This window comes from Xylaria bambusicola (assembly GCF_022495145.1).
Source record: "Xylaria bambusicola strain CBS 139988 unplaced genomic scaffold F5B22scaffold_83, whole genome shotgun sequence".
NCBI lineage: Eukaryota > Fungi > Ascomycota > Sordariomycetes > Xylariales > Xylariaceae > Xylaria > Xylaria bambusicola.
The window spans coordinates 79355-105069 of NW_025953636.1; the positions used below are offsets into that span (position 1 = coordinate 79355).

The 25715-nt window shown below is 48.2% G+C and overlaps 8 protein-coding genes across 8 annotated transcripts; 5 read left to right on the forward strand and 3 right to left on the reverse strand.

Annotated features, from left to right (window-relative positions):
- Positions 1-867: 867 nt before the first annotated feature.
- F5B22DRAFT_555166 (zinc finger protein) lies at positions 868-1582 on the forward strand. The gene is made up of 2 exons (XM_047972992.1): positions 868-1362; positions 1446-1582. Exons 1-2 carry the CDS (start codon positions 1133-1135, stop codon positions 1573-1575), a joined length of 360 nt encoding a protein of 119 aa, XP_047825229.1. The 5' UTR covers positions 868-1132; the 3' UTR covers positions 1576-1582.
- Position 1583: 1 nt separating this feature from the next.
- On the reverse strand, positions 1584-3014 carry F5B22DRAFT_555028 (DASH complex subunit Dam1-domain-containing protein). Its single transcript, XM_047972991.1, has 4 exons — positions 2271-3014; positions 2158-2209; positions 2040-2091; positions 1584-1985 (listed from the first exon to the last, which is right to left on the reverse strand). Exons 1-4 carry the CDS (start codon positions 2583-2585, stop codon positions 1790-1792), a joined length of 615 nt encoding a protein of 204 aa, XP_047825230.1. The 5' UTR covers positions 2586-3014; the 3' UTR covers positions 1584-1789.
- Positions 3015-4095: 1081 nt separating this feature from the next.
- F5B22DRAFT_640239 (CRAL-TRIO domain-containing protein) lies at positions 4096-5678 on the forward strand (the record flags this gene model as incomplete). The annotated part of the gene is made up of 4 exons (XM_047977825.1): positions 4096-4860; positions 4917-4958; positions 5010-5109; positions 5167-5678. The coding sequence occupies 4 exons, from the start codon at positions 4096-4098 to the stop codon at positions 5676-5678; spliced, it is 1419 nt and encodes a 472-aa protein (XP_047825231.1).
- Positions 5679-5827: 149 nt separating this feature from the next.
- On the reverse strand, positions 5828-7162 carry F5B22DRAFT_554924 (HIT-like domain-containing protein). Its single transcript, XM_047972990.1, has 5 exons — positions 7015-7162; positions 6772-6854; positions 6606-6674; positions 6290-6382; positions 5828-6085 (listed from the first exon to the last, which is right to left on the reverse strand). Exons 1-5 carry the CDS (start codon positions 7046-7048, stop codon positions 5978-5980), a joined length of 387 nt encoding a protein of 128 aa, XP_047825232.1. The 5' UTR covers positions 7049-7162; the 3' UTR covers positions 5828-5977.
- Positions 7163-7333: 171 nt separating this feature from the next.
- Positions 7334-9553, forward strand: F5B22DRAFT_629665 (putative actin-binding protein Fragmin). Its single transcript, XM_047976495.1, has 2 exons — positions 7334-8862; positions 9041-9553. Exons 1-2 carry the CDS (start codon positions 8070-8072, stop codon positions 9421-9423), a joined length of 1176 nt encoding a protein of 391 aa, XP_047825233.1. The 5' UTR covers positions 7334-8069; the 3' UTR covers positions 9424-9553.
- Positions 9554-9798: 245 nt separating this feature from the next.
- On the forward strand, positions 9799-12184 carry F5B22DRAFT_629668 (aminotransferase class I and II). The gene is made up of 4 exons (XM_047976496.1): positions 9799-10427; positions 10513-11026; positions 11113-11604; positions 11756-12184. Exons 1-4 carry the CDS (start codon positions 10096-10098, stop codon positions 11975-11977), a joined length of 1560 nt encoding a protein of 519 aa, XP_047825234.1. The 5' UTR covers positions 9799-10095; the 3' UTR covers positions 11978-12184.
- Positions 12185-13914: 1730 nt separating this feature from the next.
- F5B22DRAFT_640242 (glycoside hydrolase family 17 protein) lies at positions 13915-15233 on the forward strand (the record flags this gene model as incomplete). Its single annotated transcript, XM_047977826.1, has 2 exons — positions 13915-13978; positions 14041-15233. 2 exons carry the CDS (start codon positions 13915-13917, stop codon positions 15231-15233), a joined length of 1257 nt encoding a protein of 418 aa, XP_047825235.1.
- Positions 15234-17406: 2173 nt separating this feature from the next.
- F5B22DRAFT_652188 (1,3-beta-glucan synthase component FKS1) lies at positions 17407-23298 on the reverse strand (the record flags this gene model as incomplete). Its single annotated transcript, XM_047979568.1, has 3 exons — positions 17407-17761; positions 17816-23080; positions 23132-23298. The coding sequence occupies 3 exons, from the start codon at positions 23296-23298 to the stop codon at positions 17407-17409; spliced, it is 5787 nt and encodes a 1928-aa protein (XP_047825236.1).
- Positions 23299-25715: the final 2417 nt, after the last annotated feature.

Consider the following 25715-nt stretch of genomic DNA (forward strand, 5'->3'; position numbering starts at 1 on the left):
GACTATGTACCTAGCTGCCTCTTCTCCATAGTCAGCGGCTGCTATTCCACGACTGAGTCGACTGAGTCGGTAACACCTGTTAACCACAAAAATCCATACCCAAAAAACACAATACCCTCGGCCTAATTCATAGTAGGCTACCTGAAAAACAACATTATCCTAGGCTAGCTTCAGCCAGCGACTCTGACTTACCTAGTATGCACTCCACCGCGATAACCTGCCTACATAGTCTAATGGGCATACAGCCTGCAACCGCAGATTCTGGCCTTTGCGGATGAGGCTTTTTCCACGAAAGACATGTTTCCTAGCTACTCAGAGTAAAGAAACTTAGCTCGGTTCCTCACATCCTATGTATGCATCACATGTACTCTGTAGTAAAGGAGTAAGGGGGAAAAACTCGTGGAATAACCTCCTGCGTCACTCGTGTAGCCCTAAACTGAGCAGTCATGCAAGTAGGTATGTTAGCCTGTCGAGCTGTTGCTGTGAAGCCAGTTCATGGCTACCAGTCGCCAGGATAAATTTTTGCAGGGTCTGGAGACCAAGGGCTAGTGGGGTCATGAGCCAATTGCCCAATCGGTGGAGAGGCAAAGCCTGTCAGTAAACTTTTCCACTCATTGCCTCGGCGTAGGGGGGGTCTGATCGGATGACTCCGACAATGTCATCGGATGTACCCCGAATCGAGAATTTTATTTCCCTCAAAGCGATCTATGCTTAGAGTGCACTGTAGTCGGCAATGCCGTATGTATGGGCGCTTTAGACAGACCAGACGCAACAGTACAATTATAGTAGAACCAAGGTGATGAGGTCTCCCTGCCAGTGCGAACGAATTCAGATATGGTAGTAAAGTCGGTTGTTCCCGTCGCAGTTATCAGTGCCAAGCTTGAGCTGCCATCTGGCAGCCGTTTTTTACACGCCTGGGCTCGCAGCCACCGCCGCGTGGGAAATTTCAAGCCACAGGAAACCCCACCAAATTTTATCTTCAATTCTCGACCCACCTCTGATTGTGATATCCCAGATGCTGGGATGCCTTATCGTGCGAAAAATCAATAGTAATTCACCGCGTGACATCCTCTAGCAACATCTACATGTGATTCTCGACCCGCATAGTATTGACCCTGATACACCACCCACAATGGGCGTTGGAAACAAGCGTACACTTACCAAGACCCGTCGGAAGACAAGGGATCTTGACCAGATCAAAGCCGATCTCCTCAACCCCAAACACTTGACCCAGTACAAGGATACCAAGTCGAAGGAGGACTTGCCGGGATTAGGGAAATGGTACTGCGTGGAATGCGCAAAGTGGTACGATACCGAAGTCAACTTGGTATTACATAGAAAGGGGAAACCACACAAGAGACGGTATGCTCGAACCATGTCTCTTGTTGAAGTGATGCCTTGGGTGGCACATGGGTATCTAAACTAACATGCATATCTCTACACAGAGTAAAACAGCTTCGTGAGGCGCCTTACACGCAAAAAGAAGCCGAAGCCGCCGTCGGCCTTTGTACCAACAACGAGGATCCTTACAGAGCCGACAAAGCCGTCGAAAACGAGCTTGAGATGACTACCTGAGCGACGAGGGAATCCTATCTATGATAGATATTCTCACTTGGTCTTGTCGTCATCATGTACTGCCCACCTATACTAATCATGCGTTGATGCTGTTGCGCTCTGCTGTACAGGGAAGGGAGATGCGGTTGTGTACATCGTACCTTGGAGGAGCTCAACATAATGCAACTCGCCTTAAGGGTGGTAAAGGATAGATTGAAAAATCGGAAGGCTTTCATCATCTGAGTCCACGAGCCCGAGGCCGTACAAGACCACTCGGCCGACCTCGACCCGATGCACTCCGTCCTCTCGACTGGGTACCGCCGCGTGATGGCGGGGGTACGCGCGATTGTCGGTTATCGGCAGCTGCGAATTTCTTAGGGGTCGGTTTGGAGGCAGTCGGTGGGTTTTCCACGAAGGACATGTCAGTAGTCCTAAGTCGATGGTTAAAATACAGTGGTAAAAGAGGACAATCAAATGAGTCGTACATAAATGTTGTTTCGCCGTCCAGTTCACCGCGTTCTGTGCTCCGAGACCGGACTATAGAATATATCAAATTAGACTATTTTCTGAATTGTAAACCTTCATTTTTCATATCATCATTACCTGGCTGCTCCTCGTGTTGTTGGGCCCTACGGAATGACTCGGCAATTGGCCCCTAAACCCATCATATCAGCTTACGGCCAGCTATGTGGTTGCCAACCAAGCGGCTCGCTTACTTCGGGGAAGTCGACGCAAAAGGCGTTCATATTTAGGCCGTACAGGAAACTCGCAAAACTCTCGCCGAACCGAGCCAGGCTTTCATGCATTAGCTGAAAGTGCATCATGTTGGCCTCGAGGTCGGCTACAGCATCTGATAATTCGGCAAAGGCAGGCTCAAAGGCGTTCAGCGGGAATGGTTCATGGCCGTCAACACTTCTCTGGGCCGATTCGCGAAAGGAGGAGCGCGACGAGGGACGAAGGGGTGTTGTAGGTCGTGATCGCGAGTTGGAACGCGCTCGCTTCGTACTACCGTGGCCCTCGCTGGTAGACATGGCCGCCTCTGGAGATGTGTAGGGATCAAGGAAATCGTGACAATTACAAATGAGGGTTGAGTGTTGTTAGAATCGTCTCCTTGTCTTTGCTGTGAATGTTACGGTGTTACAGTTAAGCAACGCTGCCTATGTTGACCTTTGCCAGCAGTGTTATCGTTTAGGTAGGTACCTTGGTATTGAATTGACCGTAGGCAGTATATTTTGGTGATTCGCGGGGCTGCTTGTAGCGGGGCTGCTGTTACACACGTGCTCTCTCTTTTCTATTCTTTGTCCCTCCATCCCTCAGTGACGTAACATTTTCAAGTCTCAAGCTGCAGAAGAGTTCATTACATTTATAGCCATGACTCCGTAATTTCTCTTTCCGATATGTGTTTTGGCGTTGGCTACCTGCTACACCTTAGGTATGCAGTTCCCATCCCTAAGCTAAGTGGGTAGCAATAGGAGAATGAGTCTCGGCGCATCATGGCCTAGGTATTTACTATCTCCAACGTACCTAGCTACCAGGTAGGTACCTTAGGTACATACCTACTTACATACCTACGTAGTTGATGATGGACATGTCACAGCAACTTGTTGTTCACACCCAGGCAACTCAAGCGCAACGTAGTGAAATTGCCACTACTATGTAGAAGTTATAATAGTTGCCTTTGACTCTTCACACTACCACATAATCATGTCCCCAATATTGTACACTACATGTAGTTGTAGGTAGCCTACCGAGCCTACCTACGAAGTACCTAGTGCTAAGTGTCTACCTGCCTACCTATCCGAGTCGACTGCGCCTCCTCTCGGCTCAGCCGGACATTACCTACCTACCACTATGTAGGTACGTCGTCATCTTCAACCCCTCTACCCCCTAAAGGTAGTTTCACTGCATACCTATGTACGCATACGTGCCGACCTACAGTACATCGTATAGTAAGGTAGGTAGCATCCACAAGCTACCTAATAGAGGTGTTACTTGAGCTCTATGAGGCCATCCCGCCTTACTTCGGGCTCTGCACCTCTTCTGCCTCAATTAGCTTTGCATCTTCGACCTCTGTATTTCACTGCCCGCTTTTCATCTCCCTTGTCGCCTTCGTCTTCATTTTCACCGCCAGACCGGCCCGTTTCTCAATCCGGAATCCCAGACCCCGCTTGGACTCAAGTCGGTCGCATTTCATGCGCTGCTAATCATCCTACTGCCGATACCTCTGCATCTGCCGTCGCAGCGTCGAATCAACCTTTTGCCAACGGGACCTCCTGTGGTGCTGTCTGCCTAGTTAGACGTCCTTTTCACCGTCAACTTTTCAGCCGAGAACCTGCTGTATGCATTGGATCATCCCAGGCCTCTCAATTCTCCGGTCGCAATTCCCTTCTTAGCTCCACTTCATACACCTTTTATCTCATCCCACTGATTGCGGCCGCACTTGTGGTATACAACTTCACTTTTAACACCTCTCCCGACGTCTTGGACCTTGAAGACGAGATAGTCTACCCTCAATCCCCCGGCACAGATCCCGACTACGACATGGCGGCACTCCCCGGTAGACCAGGGAACCTTACCCAAGAAGAGGAGGACAAGTTGCGCAGATTCTGGGAGATGTTCCTACAAATATGTGGCCTCTTTGATGAAGATGGCGCTGAGGGGGAGACGCCCACGCCGCTTGGAGAACAACCGAAGACGATGACTGCTGGTTCAGATAAGCCTAAGAAAAAGCGACTCAATCCTTTTAAGAAAAGGAAGGATAAGGCTAAAGAGAACAAGACAGAGAAAGACGCGGCCAATTTTGTCCCAAAGGAGAACGATCCCGAAGACAAATGGGGCGAGGGCAAGGCATACCATGAGACTCTAGCCAAGCATACGCCCGAAGAGATTCGAGCTACGATATGGTCTATGGTGAAGCATGACAACCCCGATGCTTTGTTATTGCGCTTTCTACGGGCTCGAAAGTGGGACCTGCAAAGGGCTCTCGTCATGATGGTCTCAACAATGAGCTGGAGAGCATCGGAGATGCGCGTAGACACTGACATCATGGTCAAGGGAGAGGAGCAAGCATTGATCGACGAGCAGAGTAGTGACGAGTCCGTCAAAAAGGAGGGAGAAGATTTCTTAGCACAGATGCGGCTTGGGAAGAGTTACTGCTACGGAATTGACAAAGCGGGACGGCCTATTTGCGTTTGTAGGGCTCGATTGCATAAGGCCGGCGAGCAGTCCGAGACTTCACTCGAGCGCTATACTGTTTATCTTATCGAGACGACCCGGTTCCTCCTGTCACCACCAGTGGACACGGGTGTACGTACTTCATCTGCTATGTATGCGTCCTTCTATCTAAGCTGACCTCAATGCAGTGTATTGTCTTCGACTTGACTGGCTTCTCGTTAGCAAATATGGTAAATCTCACAACTTCATGGATGACCTCTGGCGATACTGACGCAACCTAGGACTATACCCCAGTCAAGTTCATGATTCGATGTTTCGAGGCCAATTATCCCGAAAGCTTGGGTGTCGTGCTTGTACACAAAGCCCCATGGGTGTTCCAAGGTCAGTATAAGTCATAGTATTCTTCCTTGTCACACTGCTAAGTATCTCCTCTTATAGGGGTGTGGAGAATTATTCGCGGGTGGTTAGATCCCGTCGTGGCGAGCAAGGTACATTTTACAAATAATGTGAAGGATCTAGAGGAGTTCATCGACAAAGACAAGATACCCGACGAGATGGAGGGTACTTCTGGCTGGTCGTATGAATACATAGAACCTGTGCGCGGCGAGAACGACAAAATGAGCGATGTGGAGACTCGAGATAAGCTCATCAAGGAACGAGAGGCGATCTACGAGGAATTTGAAAACAAGACAATTGAATGGATCCACGAAGAAGATGCCACCAAGCGCACAGCTGTCAAATCACAACGGAACGCTATCGCTCAAAAGCTCAGGGAGCAATATTGGCGGTTAGACCCCTACATTCGGTCAAGAACACTCTACGACAGGATAGGAGTCATTAAGCCTGATGGCAAACTTGATTATTATCCTCCTTGGCAAGCCGTGGGAACTACAAACGGTGCTCTAGCGGCAACCACAGCCGTGGAAACGTCTGCAGATGATTTAGATTAAGTACATGAGGCACGGGGGAAAAGTAGATAGACTGGCGGTTTTGAATTGCAAAACAGCACGAGGTTGTATATGGACATTAAAGCCTGTATCAACTAGCTATGACATTGGGCCAAAACGGGTTCAGAGAAGGCTAGAGGCTGTTGCAGGTTATGGCTACGATTCAATCTAAAAGGACCAATAGATACATAATACGCAGGCCAGGTCTTGTGATTCTCCGCCTCGACTATGTATATGTCGCTTACCAATTGAATCGTCCAAATAAGTCGATGGCAAATATGACCGAGAGTGCCTGACTACACTCACATCTTTGACTTGACCTCTTCAAAGTACTTCTTTAATTCTTCCATGTTGGCTTCCTGTGTTGGCCAGCCGATGCCAAGTCCCTCTTTCTCATTCGGTTTGGGGATCTACATTCGTTATTAGTTCCCACGAGTTTGCCAGACCGGGCACATGTCGGTATTGATAAGATAATTGCTGTGCTTACCATATGGAAATGCACCTATCAAGTTGAAAGACCATTGAATTAACCCTCTGAGTGTAGATACTGTCTCGTAGTGGATCACGGAGAGGGCATAGCTAATTTTGTGTTAGAGGAATAGGGCAATGCTTACATGGTCGACGACCTGGTGCGCGATTCTGCCGTTATTTTGCAGGATATTGTAGTCGGTGGCTCCAGTAGCCGTGACGAGTTTCTTGGCCACAGGCTGTATGTGGACAGAAGTGAGATTGTTGTTAGCTATGTATCTCTCATTTCATGTTGACGGCCACAAGGACACACATTCATACGCCTTCATTCACTCTCTCCTTGCTTCACGTACACGCGCATACAGAAACTACTCTCTCTCTCTCTCTCTCTCTCTCATGATTACTTGCAGTACGGTGTCTCTTCAGAGCCTGATGAAGAAGAGTCTCGGGGTAGATACTTACCAGGATTTCAGCCAAATGGTCATCAGGAATGTCCGTCAACTTCGCGCCGTGGAACTTGGGAATCACAAGCTATCATGGCATACGGTTATGTCAGCAACGCCGAGTATTCAGCGGAAAAGCACAAGCGTAGCTGCACCCGGCTTGATGGGCTCGCATATTTGCTTACGGCATGACCCTTGCTTAGAGGTCCGATATCCAGAAAGGCCAAGGTCTTGTCACTCTCAAAGAGCTTGAATGAGGGGATTTCTCCTGTGATTTATGTCAGTCGTAGAATGCTTGGTCAGGAATAGTGACGGGAAGAAGAGCTTGTATTTGGAGTGGGTGAGCAGATTTGGTGTTGTTGAGACGTCAATGCAATGCCAAGCAAGCCCAAACTCTCAATGTGAGGGGTGCAGAGACGCAAACTTACCCTTAATGATTCTGCAAAAGATACAGGCAGCCATTGTAGAATGCTACTGATGACGATTTGAAATATTGAAGATATTAGGATTTTGCAAGGAGCTTTATTGCCGTTTGGCTTCGAGGCTAGAAGGAACCTGTAAGATCGGGATCGATCAATCACCCCTCTTTGTGATGTAAGTCGGGTTGGCGCTGGATGTAAGTATCAAGGTACAGCCGACTAGCAGACAGTTGTCGCCGGCTGAAAGGGATGACATGCCCCACCAGGGCTCTTCAGTCACCCATTGCTACTATATAAGTAATATTTAAAGCCAGCTTTGGCGGAGTGGGATTGAATACCGTACGCTGTAAATGCCTTTTACCTTTCCAGCCCGTGTTCAACCCAACTAACTCCACTCCGTAATCTTTGGAAACACTCTGTGAACCACGCGTTCGATTTTTGCAATTATATGATTTTCTTTTTTGCAATTTTTCCATCATCCTTTTCCCCCAGGGCTTCTTCCCCAGAGTTCGCTTCTGAAGAACTGGTGTGGATTTCTCGTCCTGTGTAAATAAGACCTAGGGAGCTATCAGTTCGATTCCCAGTCTGATTTCTTTTTTAGTACATTCTTCCCTAGTTGCGATTAGACTGTCACCCACTCTCTATGCCTATATATATATATATATATATTCAATACAATGATGTAGGTAGTTCCTGACTTCGATATCGAACCCCTTAGTGGTAGATCTTTAGATCTACGTGCATAACAGGCTCTCAGAGTATTTCGGGAATGCGTTCTGTAATGATTTGACCAATGCAAGCCCATGATACATTCTATGAAGATGGAAATTCTGCCACGGTGAACATGGTCAGCCCCAAGTATAGGCTTTGTTTCAGTTTCCCCACCTTGTAAGTACTGGAGGTGGAGGGATCTGAGCTTCCACATCTACCTCATTACGTCAGGTGCAACGGGAGGTTCAAGTTTCAAATATCCCTTCTTTCCGTACCTTACTTAGCTCTATGCTCATTGTTAACAGTATAAAGACATCCCTCATTAAAGACTTGATAATACGATAGCTGGTACGATGCCACCGCACCAGGATCTAGTGCACTTGACGGTAGATGACTGGCGTGACAGCAACGTTGAGTTTATTGGCAGCGAAATTGACCACAAGGTCAAGTACAACTCTGCAGCTACCGAGCCAGCTTGGCAGGGTGTGGGAGAAACGCCCGGGCTGCATATCTGGCGAATCGAAGATTTCCAGGTTGTCCCATGGCCCAAGCACCGATATGGAGATTTCCATGAAGGAGACAGCTACATCATCTTGCACTCATACAAGGTTGGGAGTAAAGACGGCGAGGAAAAGCTAGGCTACGATGTCTACTTCTGGCTCGGCAGCAAGACCACGCAAGACGAGGCAGGCACGGCAGCTTACAAAACAGTTGAACTTGACGAGTATCTGCACGGGGCGGCAACACAACACCGCGAGCTTCAGAATGAACTTTCAGATGACTTCGTAGCTCTATTTCCGCGCATTCGCATGCTCTCTGGTGGCATAGCATCCGGATTCACACATGTCGAAATAGAGGAAGAGCTAAAGGAAACCCAGATGCTCCTACGAGTCTTCAAACATCCTTCGGCCAAGCGAGCTGACTCGGTCATGGTCTACGAGGTCGAGCCGATCTGGGAAAGTCTCGACGAGGACGATGTTTTTATACTAGAGCGACATGATAAGATCTGGGTCTGGCAGGGCAAGAATTGCAGTCCAATGGAGAAGGCAAAGGCGGCCCAAGTAGTGCACGATATGACAATTGCAAAGCGCATCGATGTCGAGGTGCTCTCACAGTCTGAGGCGAGGTCGCGAACAGTAGTCAGCTGTAAGCTAACCCTACCTTCCATCTCTTCAGTATCTACCTTGTTCGGCCAAGTTGAGTTGGGTCGAGAGTGAACAGACACAATCACGGCTGCGGTGGCATTCTAGGAACACTTGTCACCCTTATCCTCTTCTCAATCTCAAGTCCAAAGGTGACAACTGACCAATGCTATGTTTTACAGTACTGGGAGGTGAAAGTGCTGAAGGCCCTTTCAGGTCAGCGAGGCCCATCTCATCTCACAAGACTCAGCGGCCACGAAGGCTCTGGCGCCTATCTGATGCTTCAGGGAAACTCGAGTTCAACGTCGTCAAAGAAGGGTACGAAATCAGCAAATTTGATCTTGACAGCAGTGATGTCTTTCTGCTTGATACAGGCAATAGGGTCTGGGTCTGGCAGGGCTCCGGAGCAAGCACGACAGAAAAGGCAATGTGGATTAAGGTCGCAGAAGCATATATTCGGCATGCTGCCAGTACCGGCGAGGATAGAGCTCGTGTATCGCCCATCGCGAAAGTCGTCGATGGCAGCGAGAGCTTAGCCTTCATCAAGGAACTAGAAGTACGATAGTAGGTATATCTGCTGAAGCCGGGATACTACTTTTGATCGAATATATCTCTAACGTTGAGCTTTTCACAAAGCCTATTTGCCTTATATAGGGACTTACAGTAGACTAACATATTCCTCTCGTGATTTGAATACAGCTTCGATGTAAATGGTCCTGTACGAGGCCTCCGCATCTCACCTTTTTCCGCCTAGGGGTGGAGATATCGTAGGTAGCTTAAATGTACCTATCTAACTAAGTACTTAGACGTAGATACCTTGGGGAACATCAAGGTTCTCAATTAGGTGCTGCAAGTACCTAATTTACATGAAATAGGAGTGCTTAAAAACGGAACCCCCGGCACGCTGATAGCGCGTCGGCCCACGGCCCAATTAGCGGATCCTGCCTGTAATTGTGCACCTACTTACTTACAGTAGTACACCCCTCCACTCTCCAGGCTCCAGTTGAATACAAAATGTCCGACGACCCTTAATTTGCCAAATTCAGAAAAGATATCTACATATGCATATGTAGGAAGACATGCCTAGCTTTGGTGGATAGCAAAGGTCTTACCAATTGCCCCTTGACACCGGCCGTTAAGCATTGCTTTGCCTCTGTAACTTCTATCTGTTTTGATCTAGCTCTACATCAAGATCCGGTCTCTTGTGAATTGCATCCCATCGCCGACACCGAAGACCATGGATCTAAACGAGGCGCAAACGTACATACTGGCCTCGCTGCATAGCTTGTTCGAGGCCTTCCAAAGAGTGCCCGGTAGTGCCGTCTTAATCCGATACGTCCGATCGAGCTACCAGAACGATCCCATCCGCTCCGCTATCGAGCTTGTCCTTGTCATCTTCTTCGTGCGCTACCTATTATCACCCTCCTATCCCACCCACGGCTCCAATTACATCAAGTTGAGGGAAGATGAGATCGATGAACTCGTCAAGGACTGGGAGCCAGAGCCTCTCGTCGCCGAGCGGACTGCTTTCGAGGAGAGCGAAGCCGAGAGGATACCTGTAGTTGTTGGGTAAGCGAGGAATGGCTGATTATATTCCCAACGTGCCTGGTACTTGTGGGCTTGCATAACATGCTGACAAAAACCTGGTGGATAGTCCGACGGGCCCAAAGGTCAAACTTGGAAACGGCAGGACGGTAACCAACCTTGCTTCGTACAATTTCTACAATTTCAATGCCAGCGAATCCATAAAAGAGAAGGCTATCCAGACTCTGCGTACCTACGGCGTCGGCCCCTGCGGTCCACCACAGTTCTACGGTACACAGGATGTTCACATGCAGACTGAGGCGGACATTGCCTCGTTTCTTGGAACCCAGAGCGCCATCGTCTACGCCCATGCTTTCTCAACCATTACGAGTGTCATTCCCTGCTTCTGTAAGCGTGGCGACGTCATTGTGGCCGATAAGATGGTGAACTACTCTATACGCAAGGGTTTGGAGGCCTCACGTAGCTCGATCCGGTGGTATAACCATAACGACATGGCCGATCTGGAGCGTGTTATGGCGAAGGTAGCGGAGGAACAGGCAAAGAAGAAGATCCTGACCAGACGATTTGTTGTCACTGAAGGTCTTTTCGAGATGGTTGGCGACTGCTCTGACTTGCCGAAACTTGTAAGCAGCCAACTCACTCGCCCGCATCGAAATCCGTGTACAAGACGTTGACATACCTATCCCACATATGCTAACAATTACCTTAGATCGAACTCAAGGAAAAGTACAAGTTTCGCCTTGCTCTTGATGAGACCAATTCGTTCGGCGTCCTCGGTCGTAATGGCCGTGGATTGACGGAGGCGCAGAACGTCGATGCCGAAGCCGTGGATGTCATCATTGGCTCTCTTTCAGGGCCCCTCTGTGCCGCAGGCGGCTTCTGTGCCGGGTCTACGGATGTTGTCAGGCACCAGCGCATCAATGCTATGGCCTACACATACTCAGCGGCTCTCCCTGCCATGTCGGCCGTGACGGCAAGTGAGACATTGAACGTGTTGCAGTGCAATCCCGACATATTGATCCAGTGTCGCGAGAATATCCGCGCGATGCGAGCACAATTGGACCCCCGTAGCGATTGGGTGGTTTGCACAAGTGACCCTGAGAACCCCATCATGATTCTCGTCTTCAAGCCGGATGTGATCCAGGCGCGGCGATTCAGCATTGAGGACCAGGAGCGGCTCTTCTCGGACTGCGTGGAGGAGGTAAGTCCTTGCAATTCATGAAATATCCAACGCTGCCCCCTTTCCCCGCCTATTCTCTAGTGTTTTTCCCTTTTTTTTTTTTTTTTTTTTTTTTTTTTTAAAGCGTAGCATCATGAGCGAGACGGCTGAATACTAATGTGTTACGTTACAGTCACTTGTCAACGGAGTGCTCATCACACGACTAAAGATCATGCCGTTGATCAACAGCCTTGAGCCCAAGGATTCTGATATCAACATCCAGCCAGCGCTCAAAGTGTGTATCACGTCTGGGCTGTCCAAGAAGGAAATAGAGAAGGCAGGCACGACAATCCGACACGCCATCACGAAGGTCATGACGCGGAAGACAAACCGCCTCTCGGGGTCGGGCAGCTAGTCAAGGTATCATTTTCTGCAGCTCCGTTTCTGTGTTTCACGACTTGGATCGTGACGTGGCATGCGAGAGCAACACTGTACATTTTGTCATGGTTTTACGAGGTATACGTGGTGGGTGCGGTTTTAGATGGCCAACGCGGAAGGAGGCGGGAAAGGCGCTAATACATACTATAGATGCTAATTGCTAATACATATGATCTACATGTACAAGTGCGAATTCCGGGTGTATCGATTTCACCTAAGTGTAGGCCCCATGTGACGGGAGTAGACAGATAGGCTGCTGTCGCCTTGTGGAGGGCGGGAGGTTTGGTTTGCTTGGATTGACTCCCGGGCAACACAAGGTCAGGTTTGACAGCCTTCAACAACACCAGAAGGCCACCACGTGGATACCGCCGACAGTACTATCTTCATCCTGAGAAGCAGGGTCAGGTAGGTACATAGTTATTACCTTATGTAGGCAGGTGGCGATTGTATCAAGACGATTGGGCTATTCTGGGGAGAGGCGTGGTTGGTTGTAAGCAGGTACCTACCGCGGACGGCCGTGCCTGCTTCAAATGTGTTGTTAGGTTGTTCTACGTATGTAGAAGGTAGATAGATATGTTTGTCTCTTCGGCTCCCTCATACAAAGACCTCACACAAAGAAACGAGGAGACACACCAGCCAACTATAGCCGGCACATCAAATAGGAGGCATTACATGACATGTTCACACGTACCTTGTTTCCTCCACGGTGTGAAGTCAGGTAGGTAGGTAGGTAGGTACGAACGAGTGTGGACTTGAGATACCTTTCCCGAGAGGTACGACCACAAACGTGACCCGATGGTACAAGCATCAACACCGCAATTACAACGAACCTCCACCATCCCGTCGACCCGTCGACCCGTCTTCGACCTACCTAGCTGGGAGTGCCATTTCTTCGGCCACATAACATACCGCCACCGAGGTAGGCACGTGTGTAGCCATCTAGCAGGTTATCTCCAAGCCAGGCAGGCAGGAAGCAGCAGCACCAAGCACGGGCAGTCAGTTGCTTCATTCTTTCTCTGTTCAGCTCATCCTCGACCTCTGAGACTTGTCGCGGCTTACCTCTAAAGGGACCCTCACTCTCTGGGTTCGCTCGGTGCCCAAGTCATTCACCGTCTTGATCAACATCACTTACTGACTTACAAGATACACAACACGCAACCTACAACGTTCAGAGCCTTATATCCCTATAACCTATGATTTATCTCCTCAAAAGTTCTTCTACAAGAGTCCGGCACATACTACCTGCTGCCAGCATCAAGATCGAGGTGAGCTCCAAAAACCGTTTCTTTTTCTCTCTTTGGTTCCCCTTCTTTGGTTTCCCTAGCGAGAAACGCCATACCAGCGCCATTGTACCCCTTGTCTTAGTCAATCTTACCATAATCTCCCTGGGAAGGTGTCATTCCTAGCCTTGCCGTCCTTTGAGACCCTCGCGGAACTCGCATTCCACATCCTGTTGTCATGTTGTCATGTAGTCATACCTCGCACTTCGACTCTGGTCCCTGCTTTACTGCCGGAGCAACTTCTACCCACATCATTCTTACATGACCTTGGTGATCTCGCTCTTGACTCTGGACTCCCCTCTCCATCAACAACTCATATTCATTTCCCAGAGCCTTTGTCACCCATGTCACCTGTCGTCCTTTTATCCTCTCGATAACTCATGCGCCTGATGGTCATTGATTGATGGTCCAGCCCTATCATTTTACCGCTTTCATGCCCCTACCTGGTTTTCTTTTTTTGTCAATCCCTCGAATAAATCAAAAGTCACTCGTTTTCTTGTTTTCGGTTGTCCACTGCCACGCGCTAACAACCCAGTCACTCGTTATTTGTTCCTTGGTATTCTGCACACGATATCCTGATTCCCTGAAGCGTCACCAAACTTGATCACTTCGGTCCTTCGTCATCTTCGTCAACATGAGATTCTTTACTATATCTCTCGCTCTCTTTTCCCTTCTTCGTCTGTCTGTTGGACAGCCTAGTAAGTCTTAGGTCTAGCGTCCGCAGTAGGAGAGCAATAAGCGTGACTAACGGATCGACCAGAACATGGTCATCACCGCTTCCAACACCGAAACAATCGCGCCTTTCATGCGAAGAGGGACAGAATCACTATCAGCGATGCCTCCTATCCTGATCCTACCGAGTTTCCCGAGGTTGTTGTTTATGTTGACCAGTATGGAAACCCTATACGCACCGCTACGGAGACCGTCGTCTACGTCCCGAAGGAAACGCCACCATCTCCACCACCACCGCCAAATTCAACGCCTCCGGTGGTAGAATCTTCTCCAATTTCGTCATCCCCTACACCGTCGGCTGTCGAGTTTACTCCAGAGCCGAGCTCTAAGCAGCAGCCCAGCTTGGTGACTCCGGCAGAAACGCCTGACTCCAGCCCACTGCCTGATTCAGCTGAATCGGATACATCCTCTCCCGGTAGTGGTCTTCATGGGGTGACATATTCCCCCTACAAGGGTGATGGGAACTGCAAAACTGCAGATGAAGTTGACAGAGACTTCTCTCTCTTCTCTCAGGATTATGGAGTAGTCCGTCTATATGGTGTCGACTGTGATCAAGTTTCCACAGTTTCTAAAGCGGCTAAGAAGTATGGAAACAAGCTCTTTTTGGGTATTTTTGATATTGACACAGTCGACTCAGCCGTGGCTACCATGGCGGCTGATCTTGAGAATGACTGGAGCATGGTGGACACTGTATCGGTCGGCAATGAACTGGTGAACAATGGTCGCGCGACCGTAGATCAGTCACTCACTGCGCTTAATAGAGCGCGCTCTTGTCTGCGAACAGCTGGATACACCGGTCCCGTTGTCGTGGTAGACACATTTGTGGCAGTTCTTCGCCACCCAGAGCTGTGTGACCAATCTGATTACTGCGCGTTCAATTGTCACCCCTTCTTTGATCCGAACACGGGAGCGCCCGATGCCGGCACATTCGTGGATTCTACAATAAAGAACATCCGAAGCAAACTATCCGATCCCACCAAGCGCGTCGTGGTCACCGAGACCGGGTGGCCTTGGCAAGGCCAACCTAATGGCGCTGCTATTCCCGGCTTGGATCATCAATCCAACGCCATCTCCTCAGTCAAGAGCGCATTCAGCAGCAACCCTGCTGATGTTTTCCTATTTACTGCCTTCAATGATCTGTGGAAGAAACCCGATGCAAGCACGTTCATGGCAGAGCAATTCTGGGGCATGGGAGGACGATACTCGCCTAGTGATCAGTAGGCTAGGTGAAAGGCGAAGAGTATATGGTGTAGTCGAGACGAATTTTACGCTCAAGGCACAGGAATACAATAAAGAACAAATTGGCTGATGACGGGAAATGAAACTGGTTTGGTTGGAAGACATATGAACTGGAGACGCGATACAATTTTGCAAGCAGTCTTTTCTACTTGATGTTAGCAGTTAATGCTTGAGACTATTCTTTACTTTTAATCCCAGCATGTGACTTACCTTATGATCGAATGTTTGTGATACGACGTCTTTGCGCTGCGATTATCTTCGAAAAGCCACAGGACCTTGCTGAGCCTCTCCACTACTTAAGTGGTGATAGATGGATAATCTACTATGATATGTTTGTCTCTATTACACAGGTGTTGAAGCGATACAGGATCTCACTTAATGATGTACTGTAATATAGTGTTTTAGGTGGCGATGACGATAGTATTAATGGTAAGATTGCGAATAGGCTGTATTAGTCCTCTGATTTGAATATCATTTCCGAAGTCACAAAATAAATCTCATAACGCGGACGGAGGTGGCGGGATTGTCTGGGTTGGTCAATGCTGCTGACTGCTTACTCATTCTGCGTGTTAGGAAACAAGGGCGTTTGAATTTGTAGAAACTGCACCGTAATATGAAAAGGGGTAGTAGTGTCAATTTGCACTAAGCAAGAGAATTACTCTGGTTGGGATTAGGGAAGACGTTATCAAAGGTCACATAGACTTGATGGGACAGCGATACTCTCTCTTCGTAGTTCCTCGTGTCCGTGGTTGGGTGAGGTATTTGGATTTTTGATATTGTGCTATGTATGTACGCGATATCAGCAATGGGCTGGGAACATTCTTGCCTACTTTGTTGAGTAGGGTATCTTTGCGCCATATTATCCGTGGCCAGCTCTCCCCGTGCTGTTTTCAGAACGAAAACCCCGAGAACCGAAACTACAACTTCTCCTCTTCTCTGCAGAAGCAATAGCTGTAGGCTATTGATATGTCAACCGGCTACTGCATTACCTGGCTTGGTTACCGAACGCTCGCCATTGACAAAACTGGGCCGCGACCGGCCGCCAAAAATCAGGTTCTTCGGAACGCTGTTCGCTGTGAACGCCAATGATGATGGGTATCGTGGAGGGCACTTAGTGAGTCACTCACTCTCACTTCGTGATTGCCTCTAACTAGCTTCCTCAAAAGGGCCGTGTGAGAAATTCCCTTTGCTCTCTTTCCTCGAATCGCATTTAAAAAAGGAAACAACATGTATGATGACCTGGCCACAGAAGTACACATATAAACATATCTTTCTCTGTTACGTCAATGACTCTCTCCTCAGTAACGACTTGCTAGCATTCTCTTAAAGCAAGTACTCAATGTGAACTCTGTTTTCAAGCGCCCAGCCTACGACGTTTGATATGTTAAGTCATAGACAATGAATAATACCATATTTAATCATCTTCCGGCCTCGGTACATACATGCAGCATCATATATTTCTAAGTCTTACGAGGCCAATTCCTTCGACGATTACCTCTCAAGAGCCGAACACAACTTGCACACACCAAGCTCTTAAGAAGCATACTTCATAAAGTAGTGACGGACACCGCTCCTACTAATATATAAATAAACGATAGCGAAAGACGTGTTAAGTTGTACCATAGCACTCAGTAGTCAATATTTGAAACCTTTGTATTTTGTAGGTATCACACATGTATCAGTCTTTTATTAAGTAGACAGATGTCTATCAGAACCAATATCATAGCAACGAGGTGAAAGTCCAGCTGTACTTACGACAAACGCAGGAGCACTTGGCATCAACTGATGCGTTTCCAGTTACAACTTGTTCACATAATTGACCAAATCTCTCGGAAATTAATTCGGATATATACACTAAATTAGTTCTGTACTATAAAAGTACATAAAACTAGGAGACTGGAAAAGGATAGATAAACTAGTCGGAACAGGCAGATTTTGCACAGGAGTCAAGTTAAATCAAATATTTATATCTGGATGTCTAACAGAACATTAAAGCACAGTGAAGGATTTATACCACGCCGCTTCCCAAAAACCAATACAGTAGGTGTCGCATATTAATACCAAGCTTCTATGCGGAGCTTCAGCTGACCTAGGCAGAACCGTTATGCCTTGCCGCGAAGCTGTCATGTTATGATACAAGATTTCGTAATGCAGTCTACAGGAATCGGAATTTCTCGTCGCTACTAGAGTCTGTCTCTTTAGGAGCAGACTCTGTCCTGGAAGCTGTGCCAGGCCCGTCGTAGCCAGGGCGGCCCGTGCCAGTCTCAGTGCGGTTGCGAGTGTTATCCTTCAGGGCGTTGTTGTTAGGCTGAACCAAGCGGAAGCCGAGGGAATCGTTCAATGATGACACAGTATCATCCTTGATAATCAATTTGCCGCCAACAGCAGGTCCAATAATGAGAGCGAGGAAAACAACCAGTAAGGTAAAGTAAAGCACTGCGTAGCGGATCACACGTCTCCTGCGAAGCTTCGACTGCTTCATTGAGTAGATGGGTGGTCGGATTTGACGACTATCAAGAAGTTAGTATGAGGTCAATAACAGCTACAAGTTCGGATTTACATACCTAGGACGTAGCCAGAAAAGCATAATGGAGTGCAACTTGTCGATCTGCGGGATGACGATGACAGGTAGCATGAGGAACAGCAAAGTGTGGCCAAGAATGAAGTCGGCGCCGAACATGCTTAACTCTGTGATTTTACAAAGCAGTTCACGAGCCGGCTGGGAAACCGAATGCCAGCCCATAGAATACCACTTTCCTGTCCAGAATGCGATGTTGGCTTGGTCAGTCTTGAGCTCACGGGTCAATGCTGTTGAAATGATGAGTTTGAGAATAAAACGCTGGATGGCGACGATTGTGATAACACCTAGCAGTGTCTTGGTGAAGTCAAAACCTTCCAGGAAGAACAGAACTTCGAAGAAAACGAGAAGAACAATGACTGAAATGGCATGGGCAATAGCTGCGAGGACACTGCCAAATTTCTTGCAGCACATGCTCAAAAGGGGACCAGCACAGCATGCTAATGCGAAGAAGAAGAACAACACTCCTGCATTGACGGCAATCGGTGCCAATGCGACAATGCCGATACGAATGAGAGAAGATGTCGCTTTAGCCTTAGGGTCATTGTCTATTACACCTGTCTGGGCATTGATGAAGAGATAGGGGATCAGAGTCGAGGCCACTAGCAGTAGCGGGGAAACAATCTCGCCGAAGAAGACATTGGTAATAGCAGCGCGAGGAACATCGGCGGATAGCTTAGCGGAAGGGTCACCTAAGGCTTTGCGCTTATAACCGGTAATCCTGGTACGTGATAACCGACAATAGGCGATCCAAGATGACGAATGGGAACGTGAGTTGCCACGAGATAACCAGCGGAGGAAATCGCGGTAGTCGATGAAGAAGTCGTTCCAAGCAAATTGGTGCGGGTTGTATAGGAACGGGCAAATAACTAAAGCCAACAGTGACAACCAGAAGTAGATAAGGGCACCCTGCCAGACTGTCAGGGTCGCAAAGAGTAATGCTAACAACAGACGCGATCCCATGTAGATACACGGCCCAGCGAAGCGAGAATACAAGACTCCGAAGGGAATACGCGCCGTCGCGAAACCACGACCAGTTCCGATATAACGGGCACCACCAAAAGTGAGGTCTTGTGTAACCGAGTTCGCATAAATTTGGGTCACAAACACCTCGAAAAGGGGAGAACCAGAGAAGAACTGTTTAGTGAAACGCGTAGCGGCGCGAAGAACGCCACGTTCTGTAAGCTCCTGGAAAACCAGAGGAATGTAAGCCAGGAAGAAGACGACAAAGATGGAGATAACGCAACGCCACATCCAGTCCATGAGAGCATCCGTGTTGTTGCAGCCTGTGGGATATAGTGGATCCGTGATAGGCACATTAACGTCGTATTGACATCTGACGGTCTCATGGCGGATGACACCAAAGTTGATGGCGACGAGCATGAATATTTGAACCGAGAGAAGAATGAAAATATTCTGAACGTGGAACCCGGCGTGAGCATAGTAGAAGGACAGGAACCGATCCAAAGGCAGTTGGGTACCAAGATAATAGTATTCACGAGAGAGCAGCTGCTCGCCCATGCCAGTGCCAATCTTGGTAGTGAAATTAAGGATTGAGCCGAAGCCCAGATCACGACCCTTACCGCATTGGTAGTACTCGCAGTGCTTGATACGACCGCCACGTAGGATTGCATTCATACCGGCATAAATATCTTCGTTCAAGTGCAAGCCTTTCTGAGCCTTGGAAACACCACCTCGGGTTGTCATGAAGATACCGTTGAGGAAATCCGGATGTCCATAATGCAGCTTACCACCAATCTGGGCCAGAGTTCTCGCAAAGAGGGTACCAAATGTTTGCTCCTTACCAGCGGCGACGTCACCCAGGATACCGATATTCTCCGAGAAAATGTACTCACGAGCGCCAAGAATGGCGACTGGGGCGGTCACCTCATTCTTGATACCGGGAGTGTAAGGGGATACATTTTCGGTCTTCATCTCCTCAAATTCAGCGAGGACAGAGCGGATCTTGAGACATTCCTCTAGGTAGTTATCTTGGTTGGCGTCAATGAGTTGGATATATTCGCCACGGTAGAAGATAATAGAATGGTTCTGGTTGTCGGACTTGCCGTCTCCGAGAACGGGGTTACCGGATAGTTGAATGCGGAACTTGGGTTTTCTCAAACCGCTCTCCAATATTTCCGAGTGACCATCAATGAGAGCAGAGTAGATACGCGGCTCCTCGCCTTCAGCAACCGGAGATTCTTCGTCAAGATAGGCAATTTGCAGATCAGGATAGGCTCGGAGAAGGAACTCGGCGTTCTCCATTTCCTCCTTCTTAAATTTTGCGTATCTCTGCATAGACACAATGAGCTTAAACTTGCGGCGCGCCATCCTCTCCAGCTCACGCTCTAATTTATCTGAGTTACCACCAAACATCTGAACGACTTCAGGGTTCTCCACACGATACAGGAGCTTAATGGCACGGCTGTAATTCATGAAACCGGAAATAGTACGGTACAGTGTTTGCGATCGGAGCGAGGCCCAGATTCGCGTTCTTAAGGTGTATTCAGGAGCTGAGGATTTGAACCCAATGCAGTAGAACGGCAGGTCGTCAATCTTGCTCTTGGCATCGTCCTTTTCGTTCTTCTCGTCGTCTCCATTAAATTGCGAGGTCTCATCGGCCAGGATCTTAGTATCTTTGACAAAGCAATCCCATTCATGTGGATGTAGCTGCTTGAGATATTCCAGCTGTGTAACACGAGAGTATGGTTCATCTTCACGAATAATTTCCCTAAGCGAAAGCAGAATCTTCTCGCCATAGTGAGGAATTAAGACTGAGAAGGTGGGCATATTATCAACTGGCAGCGGCTCTGGAATTGGCATGGAGAGCGACTGGGCGAAGAAAGAAAGACGGCGCTCAGCCTCGCTGTGCGTTGGGAAGAATTCGGTTTTGAAAGAGTGATCTTCCTGTGAAACGAAGAAGGTCGGAGCCCTCAGGGTTCGCTTGCCTTCCTGTTCCGAAGGAACCTGATGATACAGTAGCTTTTGGACGTGATCGATAGCCAAGAGATGTTCACGATACATTGAAATGACAATTGCATTCCATATCTGGGAGATTAGAACCTTTGGCTTGTACTTAATCTCCATATCTGTAGTGGCAAGGATTTTCGAGTAAATACGCTTGGGAAGGCGCGAGAAAATGTTTCGCCAAGGACTCAGAATGGACGAGCCGAGATAGAACGACCGCGCAATAGAGAAAACCGTATTAATGAGCACGTACCACAGATACGTGTCCAAGAAAAAGAACAAGAGGTCCGCCACTACCATAAGGATAAGTAGAACCGTCGGTTGATATTTGCACAATATATCCCCAATCTCGGCATCACCCAAGCAAGATGAGACATCGAACAGCCAGGTATATCGAAGCGCATCTCGGAACGACAGCGTCAGGTATTTGTAGGATTCGCCGAACTTAGCACCAAAAACGGCCACCCACAAGAAGTATGACAACGCGCGATCATTGCCCTTGAGGTGGGGCCAGCTCGCAGTAAATGTCTGACTTGCCACATATTGCCGAGAATTCTTCGTCAGGTAGCTCCCAAAGAGAGCACCCAGTGGCATGATTGAGAAGAAGATATAAGTAATGATAGCAATGACAAATTGAACGATGGCAATAGGCTTTCCAGCTGCGCTAGTTTGTGCATCTTTAAAACCAAAGATGTATACACTGGGACCGACATTGAGGGCGAAGACAACCAGGAGGAACAAGAGACGCTTGGTGAGATGTTGAGCTCCAGCCCACCGTCTAGGCACATATGCCCATTCTGCACAAGTAGCCAAGATTTGAATCAACGAAGCAATGCCACCACCAATCGCAACAATGGAGAATTGGGCAGCCGCAGTGGGCTGTTGATTAACCTGTTGCTCGTATGCTGGGCCGACTAGAAGAGTTGGGGCATTGTATGCTGTGTAAAACCAGAAGATTGTCAAATGAATGATCCAGATACGGTTGAAGTTGGTGAGTAAATGGAACCATGATCGGGTCTCTCTATACGTTTTGAAAAAACATTTCTTCCAGTTCACCTCTTGCAGCTTCAAATATCGTTCCTGGGGAGGAACGTCGATCAGTTTACTCTTGTCATTGAGAACAATGCGCTCTATACCTTCTGGATACCAAAACAACTGATTGCAGTCATCATAACCAATGATCTGGTTATGATCACGCTCCCGTCGGACATAAACTCCGTTAGAGATTTCATACCCTTGGTCTCGGCAGTACTGGTATAGAGGGGTGATGACATTGTTCAGGAACAGGCCCTCTTCAACTGGTTCGACCGAATTTTGGCAAGCTGGAGAGTTGAGATAGTCGTCTGCGCACTTGAAAATGAAGCAGAGACACTCTGGCATAAAACGCACTTGGTTAGCCTCTCCCCAGCATAGTAGATAGAGGGCTATTTGCCGGACACGATCATGCTGAGACATGCGGTTCATGCGAGTTTTCCATCGGTACTCTGCAGCTTCGAGGCTATCATCGCCTTCAAGGTCTTCAAGAACCTGCTCTTCAGACTGGTCGCCCTTCTTACTCTTCTTTGCCTTCTTCTTTTTTCCTTTCTTGCCGCCCATATTGGCGAACCCAACAGCGTCGTCGAGGTCAAGATGGGCAGCAAAGTACCATTTTCGGTAGTTGGCATTATCACCTCCAATGTAATCGGCGTGTAGAGATAGAAGGGCTTGGTTTGGCGTCATTCGTGATGCTCGCGAATCTAGTAGCGTCATCAAATGGTCGTACATATTGCGCATACTATCCCGTTGGAAACCAAACTTGGCAGTCAAGTCGAGGAAGATATCCTCTACTTCCTCCTTCGATAGTGGAATCTGAGCATCAGATGTCCAAGCAGGGTATGGTTCGCGCGATCGTTGGTCGTTTGGAATGGCGCCACCATAGTCCATGCCGCCGTAGTTAGGGGTGGAGGCGCCTGATGAGCGATTGCCCCCGTAGGAGATCTGGGATGAGGGTGGACGATAGCCTCGTGTTTGGCCTTCATTGTAGCCGTTGTATTGCTCGTCTCCCCTAGGATAGTAGTCCATCTCTGCAGCACGTGCCATATCTGATCTCATAGTGAAGTCACTGAACGTTTCAGATTCCTCTTCAGAGTCACCGCGGCGGCGACCCTGACCACCATTCTGAGCATACTGGTCGTAGTATCCACCATTGCCATCATCATAATAGTCATTTTGATACCGGTCGTGCCCATCATAGTAGCCACCATCTTGGTGGTAGGGGTTGTTGGCATCAGCGTTGTAATAGCCACTTTATAGAAGTTAGTTGAGTTCATCTCCTAACATTGTGGTATCCACTTACGATTCATCATAGTAGCCATCGTTATGTTGCTGGCCGTGTGTATCATAGCCATTTTGGTGTTGGTCGTAGTACTGACCGTTGTGGTCATCTTGGTAATAGGAATCGGTATTCTGGCCATAGCCATCACGATAGTCGTGTTGGCCACCACCTCCTGGGTAGCCCGACATTTTGATTGTTGAGCTAACAAATCGATGGGAACAGATTCTGGAGATTGATGTTTGTCAGCAACATACGGGCGCGTCGATTCTATAACTATTGACATACAAATTACGTTCATTTATCGTAGCTTGTGCAGATAGAGTGTGGTGACGAACGGTGTAATCAATTAAGAATTAATAGATTGAAACAATCGAAGTGTGGCCGGCCACGAGAACATGTATCTGTGACAGATGGTGACGATACAGCCAGTTGATCAATCAAATACGTGTCGATTGGATTGGGAAGCGATCGATTGTTGACAAGGTGTACGGGACAGGCCGCTTGGAATGACTTTCGGAAGTACTGGTGCTGCTAGTTTAGCGATGATTATGCTTGGCAGGCGTGCATGGGAAGATGGCAGTTGAATGAAACTTTAAAGAGGCAATGTATGTGGTAGAATCGAGGATTGGTAGTTGGTCGCTGTGCTACTATTTTGCAGTAGGTAGTGCTGATTAGGTGGTGGTAAACAAGACCAACGAAGGTACCCAGTCCCTGTCAACCTTGCTATGTAAGGCGGGATGGCGCACAACGGCTTGTTTCCGAGACAATAGAAGGCTGATGCAGACTTTACAGAGTGATAGATAGAGTGGACAGTGTTGGGAGGTAGAATCGGCAAATGTTTGTCGTTGTTGTTATTGTGGTGGTGGTGTAGAGTGAATAACACTGGAAACAAATCTAAGGCTATTATTCCTCACCTGGTAGGAATCAATCCCTTGTCCTTCCAAGGTTCTGTAAGCAGTCTCCCGTGAAGCGAAAGCCGGGTGTATTTCTTCCGAAATATGAACGATCGATTGGGTTTCTTTCCACGTTTTGTCTTTCCACAGCACCAGCGGGTTGTGGTTGCCGAGTTGTCGCTACCAGGTGCTCCGGGAACGAGGGAAACAAACGATTGTGGATGTTGATTAGTTAACGAATGAACAAGATACAGTCCGCAATGGGGCTGTCTCTATTACTGTTTCTTGTCCTCCCAAACTGTTCCTTGGAGGTCCAGGCAGGTTGGAAAGAAAGGTAAGAGAGTGCGAGTCTGATGGAGGAAAAGTTAAAAAAGTGAGACGAAAAGCGAGTGTAAATCGGATTCCACTTTGGATCGAGGCGCGGCAGGTTGGAAGCAGTGTAAGGAGTAGGAAGGGGGGGGAAAGGGGATGGATGGATGGACGGTCCACTTGGGATCTCGCTGGGATTGGGATGTGGGCGAAATCAGGAAAATTGTCAGAAAGGAGAGGCAGAGGGAGGGATTGGAGGGAGCGGCATTGACTTAGGCCAGGCACCTTCCAGGGGTGGTGGGCGCTGGGATGTGTACTGTGTTAGGCTAGTGTAAGTACGAAACAGCTACTTATCTTTCTCTGCGTAGCGCGTGCAGCTATGGCCTAGCGATATGTACTTTTCTAAGTATCCCCATCCATCGACAGCACAGTATCGCTATATCTTTGCGTGTACACAGTACCTAGGTAATAGAGATGTATCTCTGTGATTTACAGTGTTCAAGATATCGCAGTGTACCTGCGAAACACCTAATTTTTACTACTACCTACACAATACATAGCACACCTACCTACCTAGGTACCCAAGGTATGGATACAGTACATGCTACTGTCCTGCATGCCTACCTAAGTACCTAAAACCCACTACCAATTGTCACTTTCTACCTAGGTACGCAACAAATACCTTCAGAGCATTCCTACAACCTGGGTACATCATTAGGTGTCTACTAATACCGGTATACTGCTGCAATGCCCAATGCCGTAACTTCAAGGTCCCAATAGGTATTCATCTACCTAGCACCTCGCAAAATAACAAAGCATGACAGAGATACCGCTTGTTCAAAGCACAATCTGTAGGTAGGTATGCTAGGTAGGTACCTAGTACCTAGGTAGGTAGTGGGCTAGGTATCGGCTATCAGCTATCAGCTATCACTGAGAAATGTACTGTGTAGGAGTACTTCCTACTTGAGATGGTCTGTTTTGAAATGTGGAACGAGAGAACTTGGAAGTTCAAGTCCACAAGTGGCAAAGACACCCCGTAGCTCTGTGGCTGTGACAGACTGTGATTATTGTCGAGTTTGACTGCGTGTCCTCCTCCTTTCCCAGTGCGTAGAAAGCCCTGCGCCGGTCCCATCGCTGGTTTACCTCATAGACATTGTGATGGTTAAGAGTGTCAACTGAGGCCATCTGCTTAACTACCTAGCTCGCCTAGGTAACTTGACAATTGACATGGCTTGCTCACTCACTTGCTCTCTCTCTCTCTCTCTCTCTCTCTCTTATCTCCTAGTAGGAGTCTAACCTACTCCTGCCTTACGAAGTACCTACCTACCCATCCCCCCGACAAGCGCTGCGCCACCCTGATAATGCTGAACTCGCGTATGTTGCGTCATCTTCGTTGCACTACC

Coding starts and splice junctions, on each gene's coding strand:
- F5B22DRAFT_555166 (XM_047972992.1), top strand. CDS start 1,133: ATGGGCGTTGGAAACAAGCGTACACTTACCAAGACCCGTCGGAAGACA. Junction 1,363..1,445: donor GGGAAACCACACAAGAGACG/GTATGCTCGAAC, acceptor ATCTCTACACAG/AGTAAAACAGCTTCGTGAGG.
- F5B22DRAFT_555028 (XM_047972991.1), bottom strand. CDS start 2,585: ATGTCTACCAGCGAGGGCCACGGTAGTACGAAGCGAGCGCGTTCCAAC. Junction 2,210..2,270: donor TTTGCGTCGACTTCCCCGAA/GTAAGCGAGCCG, acceptor TGATGGGTTTAG/GGGCCAATTGCCGAGTCATT. Junction 2,092..2,157: donor ACAACACGAGGAGCAGCCAG/GTAATGATGATA, acceptor TATATTCTATAG/TCCGGTCTCGGAGCACAGAA.
- F5B22DRAFT_554924 (XM_047972990.1), bottom strand. CDS start 7,048: ATGGCTGCCTGTATCTTTTGCAGAATCATTAAGG. Junction 6,383..6,605: donor ACCATTTGGCTGAAATCCTG/GTAAGTATCTAC, acceptor GTCCACATACAG/CCTGTGGCCAAGAAACTCGT. Junction 6,086..6,289: donor CGCACCAGGTCGTCGACCAT/GTAAGCATTGCC, acceptor TAACGAATGTAG/ATCCCCAAACCGAATGAGAA.
- F5B22DRAFT_629665 (XM_047976495.1), top strand. CDS start 8,070: ATGCCACCGCACCAGGATCTAGTGCACTTGACGGTAGATGACTGGCGT. Junction 8,863..9,040: donor GTCGCGAACAGTAGTCAGCT/GTAAGCTAACCC, acceptor TATGTTTTACAG/TACTGGGAGGTGAAAGTGCT.
- F5B22DRAFT_629668 (XM_047976496.1), top strand. CDS start 10,096: ATGGATCTAAACGAGGCGCAAACGTACATACTGGCCTCGCTGCATAGC. Junction 10,428..10,512: donor AGGATACCTGTAGTTGTTGG/GTAAGCGAGGAA, acceptor CCTGGTGGATAG/TCCGACGGGCCCAAAGGTCA. Junction 11,605..11,755: donor TCTCGGACTGCGTGGAGGAG/GTAAGTCCTTGC, acceptor GTTACGTTACAG/TCACTTGTCAACGGAGTGCT.